Source organism: Halyomorpha halys, unplaced genomic scaffold, assembly GCF_000696795.3.
Source record: "Halyomorpha halys isolate HHAL.00 unplaced genomic scaffold, Hhal_1.1 Scaffold51.1, whole genome shotgun sequence".
NCBI classification, from domain to species: Eukaryota; Metazoa; Arthropoda; class Insecta; order Hemiptera; family Pentatomidae; genus Halyomorpha; species Halyomorpha halys.
In genome coordinates, this window is record NW_027108122.1 from 2,837,644 (window position 1) to 2,849,858 (window position 12,215).

General features: G+C 27.2%; 1 protein-coding gene across 2 annotated transcripts in view; it reads left to right on the forward strand.

Annotated features, from left to right (window-relative positions):
* Positions 1-11,717, forward strand: part of LOC106691286 (ubiquitin carboxyl-terminal hydrolase 3) — a 20,089-nt gene extending 8,372 nt beyond the window's left edge. For both annotated transcript variants that reach the window (XM_014437018.2, XM_014437011.3), the window contains 6 exons: positions 1,627-1,851; positions 4,365-4,527; positions 4,691-4,829; positions 5,963-6,081; positions 7,898-8,126; positions 10,976-11,717. In XM_014437018.2, coding sequence (XP_014292504.1) covers positions 1,627-1,851; positions 4,365-4,527; positions 4,691-4,829; positions 5,963-6,081; positions 7,898-8,126; positions 10,976-11,100 — 1,000 coding nt within the window. In that variant the 3' untranslated portion in view covers positions 11,101-11,717. The remainder of the gene's footprint in view (positions 1-1,626; positions 1,852-4,364; positions 4,528-4,690; positions 4,830-5,962; positions 6,082-7,897; positions 8,127-10,975) is intronic.
* The last annotated feature ends 498 nt before the right edge of the window (positions 11,718-12,215 follow it).

A 12,215-nucleotide genomic window follows, 5' to 3' on the forward strand; every position in this document is an offset into this window, starting at 1 on the left:
ATTACCTTAGCATCATATTTTTTTTTTTTAGGAATTCACACCCTTTATTAATAGCTAACTTTAAAAGTAATAACTTTATTATTATGACTTACAAACAACGTTTCGGGCTTTTTTCCCCATTATCCAGTTCTTGCTGTTAAAATTTTCTGTTATTTTTGTGGTTTTCGAGAAACAAATAAAAAATTAAGAACTTTTAAGGCGAAAATTATTATCATTATGAACGAAGTTTCTCGAGGTGGGAATAAGGAATCTAAATTGTTTCTGCCAAGAATACAACAGTTTAACAAAAGATAACGAAGCAGCATGCAATGGGAAAGATCAGTCAGTCTCAGGTTTTTCTGTTCAAACCAGATTTCATTTTTTTCCCTTTAGTTGTTCATAAATTTCTTTAATATTCTGAATTTATTCATTTTTTATTGTTCGTAAATTTCTTTAACATTCTGAATTTATTCATTTTTTTATTGTTTATAAATTTCTTTAATATTCTGAATTTATTAACTTTTTGCTATTGCTAACAATGAGGTATGATTATTTTTTCAAATATGCAAAATTAAAGATACTTTTGAGGAAGATTTTTTTGATAATTCAGCACTTAAGACCTGTTAGGCTATTTCAAGGAGGATAAGACCTATCTCATACTAAAGATAATTTAATTTATCATTGATTAAATAAGTTTAATCAAAATCATTAAAACTGTTTTGAGGACAATCGAAAAAAATAAAAAACTAGTTTTATTAAGTGGCACTTCTGGTCGGTCGATTTTAGCGAAAAAGTTGCTGTCATGTCCGAGGCATATATTTGCCCTAAATATGTAATTTCAGTATTCGTATGACATTTTATTATTGAGCGAGACTAACCACATACACACACAGATTTTGCAAAACTTGGTTATTTAGACTCAGAGATCACCAAATGTATATTTCCATCGCAAACTCTAATTCAAAATTTTGCATGATCACAATGGTACTTTGACTTTGCTATGTATTGAATATACAGTAAGGGAAAGCATTGTGAAATCATGTAAAAATTTTAATTAGAGTTTCCAATGGAAATACACATTTTGAGATCTCCGAATCCAAAAACCAAATCTCACAAATTCAGTTTTGAATACATAAAAAAAAAAAAAATTGTTTTAATAAGATCAAACATATTCATAAGTTAATAGTTAAAACTGAATAATGGACAAAAAAGCCCATAATGTTGTTCGGATGCATTTGTGTTTAGGAAGGAAAGGAACGAAATGTTTTTGGGTTTCAATAGTTGGTCTATTATTATAACTTTTTGATTATTGTTATAAGAACTATTAAAAAACACTAAAATCTAATAATAATAGTTTTTTCTCTAACCAGCTAATAGAAATGTAGTTAAGGGAAAAATTTGCTGTTGCGAATAGTAATGAAATAGTTGACTTTAATAAGAGCGAAGATTTCTGCTCTGATTTCAATGTTAAGTGGTAAGTGAAAGTTGTGTGATGAAAATACTGCACCAGATTTTTTTTTATCAATTGATTTTTCACACTTATTAAAAATCTTATTGGTATTTAAGCTATCATTGAAGAATTTTTATTATAATTTATTTATTAGACTAATAATTGCATTGTTGTAATGTAAAATGGTTTTATTTTAGTAATATTGAGGAGTTCTGCCTGTATTTTAAAAAATTGCCATCCTTGGAAGGAATCAAAGGCCGGAATAAAGTATATCAATCTCGCAGTATTAAAGAACTTAAAGATGCGATAATGGCTGAGGAATTAAGAAAAATACTTATTAATTTGACTGATCAAGGTGCAAAGGGTGCTATATCTCCTGAGTCATTGTTTCTTGTTATTTGGAAAGTAGTTCCTCGTTACAGGTATGATTTCTCTTACATGATTGATGTAATCAATAACAGTTATCATTTTGTTTTTTTAATTTGGAAGTTTTTAATTATCCTCGTTTGAAGTTTTATTTTATTTTTTTTTTATTGCTCTATTTTAATATTAAAAAACACATTCTGGTTAAAATATACACCTATAATTCATGTTTTTTCTTCCACACTATTACAGAATCAATTTCTGCTGTTGTCAGAAATACTGTTCCCATTTGTTGATATTGGACCTGCCATTGTTGACAGTTTGAACCATCAAGTGTTCCATATATTAGAATCCACATCATATGACTATTGTTTATAATATTTGAGTCTAGAATTTAAGTAAAATGTATAAAAAATTTACTTATTGATCGGGATCTCTACCAGATCTGGAATATCTTGAAAACCTTCTATATTGAATATTCTTATTCATGGAAGATCCGGGAAAAATTATGGTATTTTATGGACAAACAATGAAAGCCATGAAATTTTGTAAACTGTGATGTGAGCGTGAATAAGTTGTAATGAATCAGAATCATTGTTCATAAATATAATTTACTTCTTATAATAATATTTAATAAACAATTAATTATAATTTAAGTAAATACAATTTTGAAAATCTGGAATTTTCCTATAAATAAAAGTTTTTGGTAAATACCAACTAATTAACATAATTAGAATTACCTTATTGTCCTTAATCAATGGTTGTAAGGTTGGGCAATTGTTTTTCATAAACAAAGTTTAGAATAGCTGTGCAAGAATATATATCGAGCTATTAATGAATGTTTTGGAAAACAACCACCTCATTCAGATTTGCTATCTTTAGCTAAATAAATATTAGTACATTTTTCCTGGGACTTAAGAAGAAACAGTAACTATCATTTAATATAACTATTTTTCATCATTCGATATTAAAATTAAATAAAAAAAAAATTGTCCTCACATAGTATTGTTATCTTCTTTTCTCTATCTTCTTTTTATTTACATTGACATGTGTTGTTTTTACTCAATGTGTATCTTTTATATTTTTTTTATTGTATTTATTTGATATTAATAATTAAAATATGTACCTCATAATCTATAAAAAATGGAATATTATTGATACATTAGTTGTTGACTATGAATATTATGAGGTGAAGATAGTTGAGGTTATGATCAGTGAATAACACAAATTAGTTAAACTTATTTATTAGTGCCAAAGTTTCGACTAGAATTTCAGGCCTTCAGCCTAAGAATAAAAAATGAGATAAGTTCTGTAATGAATATAAAGAAAATAAGGGTTACAAGAAAATAAGAATATAACAGATAATATAGGTTCATAAGTAGTATTAGAAGAAAATATATAGTGTAAGTATTGTAAGACGATCAAAGCATTAGAGTAATATTAAAATTATGAAAAAGAAATTAATACATTTATGAAAATCCAGTCAGTAAAAAGATGTACCAAATGAAATATTATTAAAAATTTAAAGTTATGAAAAAAGTGATAAAGAGTTATTAGTTTTATTTTTTATTCTTAGACTGATGAAGCCATGAATTCCTGGGTGAAATGCTGGCTCTAATAAATAAGTTTTACTTAGATTGAACTAATGACAAATAAGATTTGAAAGTTTTTGTTTTTTAGGACAAAAAGCAAAACAAAATAAACTTTAACTTTTTTTTTTTTACAACACTGAAGTATTATCAGTAATCATAAAATAAAGAAAAAATAACCTAATACTTTTATCTGTTATATTATCATTTATTAGATTGATAGTATAATTATTTTCATTATCTCGTTTGTTTTTTTATCATGATATTGATTTAATAATTACTTTTGTTTTATTTTTATCATTTTTGATTCCAAATTAACTTTAACAGATAAACACACTTAGTTATAAAATAATTTAAATTTATTTAAAATTGAGTGGTATTGAATTTTTTTTAATACCTTAGTATGGACCCCTGACCAAAATAATTGAAATCTTAGCTAACTATTTTAAAAATTCCTGTACTTAGGTTTTAATGTTATGCGGAACTTTTTATTCGGATTATTAATTGCAATTCATTTCTACTATATATTAGGTACTTAATAATGTATAAATAAAATGAGCATGTTGTCTGTGTAATGTAAAAAGTGTGAATCCAATAATTTCCAGAAGAATATATTTTGTACTTTACTTGGTCTGGAAAATTGTTTTTGGGTGAAAAACCTACAATATGTTTATTTTTTGAGAATCTGGTACACCCTTGATTGTTTCACATGGTTAAATTTACTAATATCATTGACTGTTCCATTATAAATATAGATGTGCAAATAATATATTTTTTTGTTGTCATGTATTTTAATATGTATGTTAAGCGATTGGATAATACTGTTTATTAGGATTTGTAGAATATAAAATTAAAAGAATAATACTTTGAAGGATTTGTTGAAACATAAAATTAAAATAAAGTTATTTACTGTTAGCAGAAAGAATGTTTTATATACTTCTTATAAATATTACAATAGCTTACAATATGTTTGAATTTTACAGGGGTTATCAACAGCAAGATGCTCACGAATTCCTCCGCTACATGTTAGACAGGCTTCATACAGAGCTGTTGCATCTTTTACCTGATTTCACGCTTAAAGATTTCTCTCATAAAAATAAAACCTCCATTGTGACATCTGTTTTCGGAGGAACATTGCAGTCAGAGGTACTGAAACTTATGTTATGAAATAATTCATATAAAATTAAATTTAGCTTGAGTAAATTTATATCAATAAAATGAGCTATTATTTATACAAAGTAATAAAATATTGATAATAATAAATAATTATTTATGATTCGCTAATGATGTTTTCCTTTCTTAATTGCAGGTTAGATGTCTAAATTGTGGAACTGAGTCTAAAAAACATGACCCTTTTCTGGATTTATCATTAGACATACCCGAAAAATGTATAAATCAGAGGAAATGTAAAGATAATGCTGAAGATACTCCTCCTTGTAATATATTAGGTAATATTAATTACTTTATTATCATTATAATGATTTTTATTAAATATTGGGTTTTAATAAGATTTAAAAAGTCTATCTGAAGTATTTTAAAAAAATAAGAGAAAATTACTTTTTCACGAGTTGTTTGTTATGCAGAGACATATATTAGGTTGCCTTTCATAAATTGTTGCTAACTATAAATGATTTTCCTGTCTTCTGCTTTATTCAAGTAGCTACTCAGTTTTCTCATGAGGATGACTGATCCAAACATAACCTCTGTGAAAAATTATTGAGGATCATTGTAAATGCATCTTAAATTATATCATTAAAATTAGGAAATTATGTTAACATTCATTATGTACCAGAATGTTTTCAGTGTATTGTGAAACAAAAAAGTTGGCCAATCAATCGTAAGTACTTGTGTCAGTATGGCTTCCTATAAGGTGAAAGAGCCCTAGAGCGACAAATTTCTGTCAAATTATCCATATGAAAACCCAAGAAAGTCAAATTACCCATGTTTCAGATCTGTATTTCACTCCTATTTAAAATTCATAATCAAAATTCACCACTGGGAAAAACTCAAAAACTTGCATTAAAATTTGAAGGAAGATGAGTATAGCTTTGCAAGATGTTCAGGGTGTAGTCAAAGGACATCTTTACCTAAACCATATTAACCTTCTAAAATTTAAAGGCTTAGGATATAGTTAGATGACTTTGCCTCTCTCAGTACAACAGAAATTAGTGATTCTTCTTAATCACTATCTTCCTTCACCTTACTCCTGATATGCTGACGTTTAAGCATTGGTTAGGGGACTGTGAACACCGATGTAATTAATGAAAGTTGTCCTCCATTATCGAAAGTCTACTGTATTTGTATTCTTCATAAATCGAAACCAACAGGTGTATACTCCTTAATTTCCATAGAAATTTATGCTGTTTCAAAGTTGACTTAAGTGATAAGACCTTGTGTATAAAATAAGAGTATTTTTTAAAAATCATTTCACATTCACACCCCAAACTTGAACTTAATATAATTCTTGTTTCTGTTGTACTCAGTGGAAAACATTGCTTAAATGGTTTCATTAGATGTCTATTATTAATGATAATGTAGAATAGGATTTGAATACTTGATATCGATTAAATTTTTTTTTCAGATTGTTTAACAAGTTTTATAGAAGTAGAAGAGCTAGCTGAAACAGAATTATATTACTGCAGTAATTGTAAAAGCAAACAGCGGTCTACTAAAAGGTTTTGGATTAGGAGACTTCCAAATGTATGTTTTATTACATAGTATCATCTCTTATCTTTTTAAGTTTATTTATAAATTTTAAATTTGTTTTAATTAAATAACTTTCTTAGTCAGTAAGTTATTATTCGTAAATTCAGGTGATGATAACAATTCATAACTACTTCCACAAATAAAGTAACTATAAATGTCAAGTATCTGTAATTTAAGAAAACACCTCACACATTAAGCAATTTAATAAGGTTTAATTTTTTTTTATATTGTAATACTCCAATGATGCTGGTTGAATTATTTGTAATATTTAATGGGTTAATAGAAATAAAACAATGATAAGTTAATGAAGATTTCAGTGAGAGGAGTGCATGTGACCTCAATTTTCTTACATTTGATTTTTTAAAAATTTATTTATTGTCTCTATAAACATTGTAAGCAACTTATTTATCTTTTAATTAATAAAAAGTATCGTATTAAATTGCAATACAAACATAAAACTATCACTAGAGACAGTTTATATATAATATATGTATATGTATTAAACATTTAATTCTACAATATAAAATACTTGATTGTCAATACTTCAATTGAAGTTCATTGCGTTTTGAGATGATTTCTTTGCGATGATTCTTCATAATTAGTTACAACTTCACTTTAATTAGCTTTAAGTCTTTTTGTTTGAACATTATTGCTTATATTAATAATAACAAAAGATATTGAAATAGTCTCATCTTTCTTTATTAAATCATAATACATATCCAAATGTTCAGGCCGATCTGGCCATCATCAAGGACATTCTAATAAAATTACAGCTTTAATTATGGTTTATTATTAACATTATTAACTACAAATTGCATTATCTCTATTTTAGTTTCACAGCCTTAAATTTATTTTTATAATACTGTGGGTTATTATGTCCAAGTCAATTTAACTCAGTCAAAATAAACCAATAACAGAAAACAAATTTCTTTACTAATAAATCTGAACCATGCTATGTTTTAATTTGTCACTATTACATTTAATATTAAATTTTATTCTTTACAATTTTTGTATTTTAGTATTATTAACTTATCAAAACAATGTTATTTAACTTACCAACCAGGTTAGAGAGATTCAGATCATTTCATTTTATTTCACTATACATTTTTGTCTATTTTGTTATTAAAAATCCTTTAAAATTTAGTTATAAATAATTTTCAAAAATTCAACCATATGCACCATAAATTAATTTCATGTAAGATATTTTTTAATTAATTTTTATGTCATAATTTAATCCACTTTATATATATAAAATAGCATGTTTTACAAATTCTTATTGCTGGTGTATATTAATCACAAGTGCATCTGATTGGACTAAATATATGCACATACACAAACACATATATATAAAAGAAACCAGGGCTTTAATAGGCACGCTAGAAAGCAGAGAACAACAGTGAACTGCTTGCAGTTCTTTATTCCAATTTATATATTTTGGACTAAATCACTATACAAACAATAAGTAACAAAATTGTCACAAACTGAGGTGGTAAATTATTTAACACATAGCACTAAATATGTCGTAACTTATCAAGCTAAAATCAGTTTATTAATTTGTAAAATATGTTTGGTTGGCTCTTACCAATTGCAACAAGATTTTTAATTCCCTAAAGTAGATTTATGCTTGAAAAAAAAATGTGTTTGTGGTAGATATTTTTTATAGCTGTTATTGTTGTAATTGAATTTTCAAAAAACAGTCTTAATTCCAAAAATCTTTAATCTGCTTCATGTTCCTTCAGGTTTTGATGACCATAATATTCAGCTATTTTTATATAAAAATATTTAGTATTTCTTGTTTATTTTATTTCAGGTATTATGTCTGCATTTGAAGAGATTTAGATGGAATAATTTCTTTAGAACTAAAGTTGATACTCACATTTCATTCCCAGTGATTGCATTAGATATGTCACAGTTTGTCTTGAGCGATTTACCAGACACAAGAAGTTCCGGGACACATTTATATGATTTAGCTGCCGTGATTGTGCATCATGGGGGTGGATCAGGCTGTGGACATTACACTGCTTTTGCAATCCATGATGGTGAATATTTAAATTGATTTTCCCTTTTATTATATTTTTTCCTTTGCTTTATACTATCAATTTGTGTTAACATACAGGTGTTAAATTTTTAAATATACTCTCTTCAACTAATTACTATAAAACTACAAGTACGTTGTGTAATTTATGATTAATAACTATTACAATTAAAATATTGCTTAATAAAAACATTACTTACAATTATTTATTGCTGTGTGTGTTCTACAATTGTTTATTACTGTGTGTGTTCTACAGTTGTGTGTTATTGTGTGTTTACTTATGTGTTGTAATCCAACTAACTCCTGGTTAGTACCAGAACAGAATAATCATAAATAATAATAAAATCAACTCAGCTAAATTTTAAGAAACCCGGGCTCAAAAATTAACATCCCTCTCCCTTAAATACCTAGAAACAGCAGAAAATAAAGTAGTAGATCTTTTCCTATCAAATGGTAATCACATAAACCAATCTGTCAATCACTAAAGCAAACACAAACATTGGCCCAATCACAACCCTGTGAAACCAACAGCAAACGTTACTAACACTTTCAGAGAGAATATGTTCATTATCAAAAACTCTAAAACAGTAACAATAACAAAAACAATATGATTATGCAATTACATAAAAAAATACGGCCACTTTATGTACTCTTTACATACATTTTAGACAAACAGGATAAAAATTCAAGCAAAATTTAAAATAAACCATTACTTTAGAAAAATATAAGAAACGAGCTACCAATAAAAAATCAGATTTACAAATTTTAAATTAATGTTTCTCTAACCCAAGGGTGGCCTACAAGTCAATTTTGGTCGATCGTTGATCGCTCGCAATGTCTGGAGTGGGATTCCGTGTACCATGGACCTTGAAGGCGATTGTAGAAGACAAACTTTCTAGTAATAGTTTAATGTATTATGGTACTTTTCCAAGGTCATAAATTCCTAGAATTCTGACAGCCTGACACTGCGATCTCCGCCCACCCAGCACAATAATTTAGACTTAGGTGTTACACTTGTCACCGGATGCAACAGTTACGACTCGACTCATTAAAGGACACAGTCAGCTAGAATATTTGGTAGTGTTATAATGTAACTTCTTTTCTTTTGTATTAACAGTAATATTATTTATCCTTGGTGACCACGGTGAGTTTCAATTTTTCTTCTATTTAAAATGTAAGTACCTTTTCTTTGTTTTAAATTAAATTGCTTTTCATACCTATCTTTTACTTGATAAGTGAGTGTTCTCAGGAACAGATTCTAAATATATTAGGAAATAGGGCAAATAATTCTATTTAAATTAAGAATTCAGTATATACCATAATAAATATATTGTAACTTTAACATACTTCTTGTAAATTTGAATATTTTTCTATATTAGATTTGAATATACTTGTATTACAGTCCCCGATCGTAATATACAGTATTGTTATTATTTCTCTCAATGTAATGGAGATGATTGCCCCAGTTCTTGAGTTTTTGAATTTTCTAGGAAAATATTCGATTCAATATTTATTCATTAGATTTTTATATTTCTTTGTATCCCAGTATATCCATGAACATAACATTGATTTTTTGGCCCTTTAAATAATTTTTGTTTTTACGTAAGTAGATAAGCCGTATATCTATATTTCAGTGCAAAGTGTACTCAACGATCTATTGATAGATTATTCTTGAGTTATTATGTTCATTAAAGTAACTGCCCAATTACCATTACTATTGAAAAGGTTAATTGCCATTATGATTTATAAATTGGATAAGATGCAACAGTTCACTCACTATTAAGATGAATACATGTGGCAGTTAGCCTGACTGTTGCTTATCTGCCATTAGATCTATTATCAGCTTTTATACTTAACCTTTTATGAAAGAACTGCCACAATGGTAAATGCTGTCATGATGGTAACTGTCAAGCAGTTTACCACTTTTATTTTATGGTGATTCTTTTAAGATAATTATTTTCTTGTGGTAACAATGTAAGACATCACCTACCAAAGTTATGGTGGACAATAAATGTCTAAATCCGTAAAAAAAAATGCTTTAAACTCACAGGTTAATAGGGATCAATTATGGCTCAATCATATGTTATTAGTTGTGTAATAGTGGAAAATGGATGACCTGGTTTTGGGACTTATTTTCTCACTTACTTTCAAAGCAGATAAAATTTATTAAAACATCTGTTTATTGTCTTCTGTGTTTTGTTTTATTTTAATTTGATCTGTATAAAATTAAAATATTAATTTAAGACTTGTAATATTTATTATAATCCATTTTTTTTTTATGTATTGGGTTTTTTTTGTTTCTGAATGATTTTAGTATAAGGCCCAGTTAAAAAATAATGTACACTTACTGAAAATAATGAGCAAGATCTGGCAAAAAGTACATTGCAGTAGACTTTTTAGGCTTCAAATTAAATACTAATTCTTTAATATAGTCACAGTTAAGGCCAACACATTTCTCCCAACATGTAACAAGTTTTTTTTTCATTTGGTTACTGAAAATGTAGGTGTTAAGTGGAGGAAAGAAAGAAAAAATCGCTCAGTTCAAGATCAGGGTAATTAGGAGGTGGAAGGATTTCAAACTTTAAATTAAAATTTTTAAACGTTGTAGATCCTTTCACTTGAGTTCACATATCATTCGAACATGTCTCCATACTTCCACTTTTGAAAGAGTGCTTGTAAATAACCTGTGCATGCTTATAAAGAGATATTGGTTCTTTCACATGTCATGAAGTATGCTGCTGCAAGCCATTTTGTTCGTGCTCCGCAAGCATGTGTGCATTATTTTTCGGCCCATCCTTATACTACTGATATCTAATCAAATTTGTATTATTGAGAATTTTATTTTAATTACAGGTCAGTGGTTCCATTTCAACGATAGTATGGTTCGTCCTACTGAAATCGACGTTGTTGCGAAGTGCAAACCTTACATCCTGTTCTACATTAGAAGAGAATTCAGGCTACCCTCGGTGAAGTCCTGAAACCTGGCAGCTCTTTCTTCTCTGAAAACTTGTGATAATTTTCCTCAGTATATAGAGTTTTCTTAATTTTGATGTGCTATCTGGACAAAAACCTTCCATGACCTCCTCAGTCTTTTCAATGATTGTGATGAAAGCTCAAGGATTTTAATGAGTTATTTTAATTTATTTCAAAAAAATGTTTTCCCGGCGTATTTGAATGGGAATTGATGCGATTGTATATAAATTACAATAACTGATAAGATTGAAAAAAACAAAACAAACAATAATAAAAATGAATCGATTTTATGGTCATAAATAGAAATAATTAAAAGTGATTTAATTTAGACTATTTGTTTGTAAGTGTATTGATACAAAATATTTTGGTGATATTTTTCAAAGAAATTGACTATATATAAATAATTTTAAAAGTAATGTTAAGATTATATTTTAACCCGAACTTTATCAATTGTACTTTAGATTTTAATTTTCGTTTGTATTTATTTTCAATAACAGAACACTGTGATATGGTATGATTTCTTTTCTTTTTTTTATACTGGTATATATAAGATACTAATAGCAGATTTGTTTCTGTTGGAAATTTTAATTATATCCGTCTAAAGTACTTAAAAATATATCTTTATTCCTCAGTTCCACCTTTAGACGGATTGTGTTGGGTTTTACTTATAATTATGCCTAAGTTGATTATTATTAACTTTGCATTTTTTTTTCTTTTGTTCCTTTCTAGCAGACAGACTGTCTATTTACTTTAAACACTTTCAAATAATGTTTAAATAAAACATGTATATATAAGCTCATCATGGAGCTAGAAACAAGCTATTTCGAATTATATTTTAGTATTATCATTTTAAGCTGTGATACTGCTTTTTGTTTATTATTATTAATTTTTGTTTTATTCTGTTTTAGTTTTCATTCTCATTCCTTTTTTTTTTTAAATTTGTAATCAATAAAAAAAGTAATATAGTATATATAAATTACTTGTGCATCTTCACTGTTAAAGTGTAATTGAAACCTTTTCACAGCTTTAGTATTTCCTGTATTTTGCATTTACTAGGTTATTTTAATTTTCATTTTGTTAAATGTAAATATGCAGTCGTACGTAAACGTTGAGCAGGAGA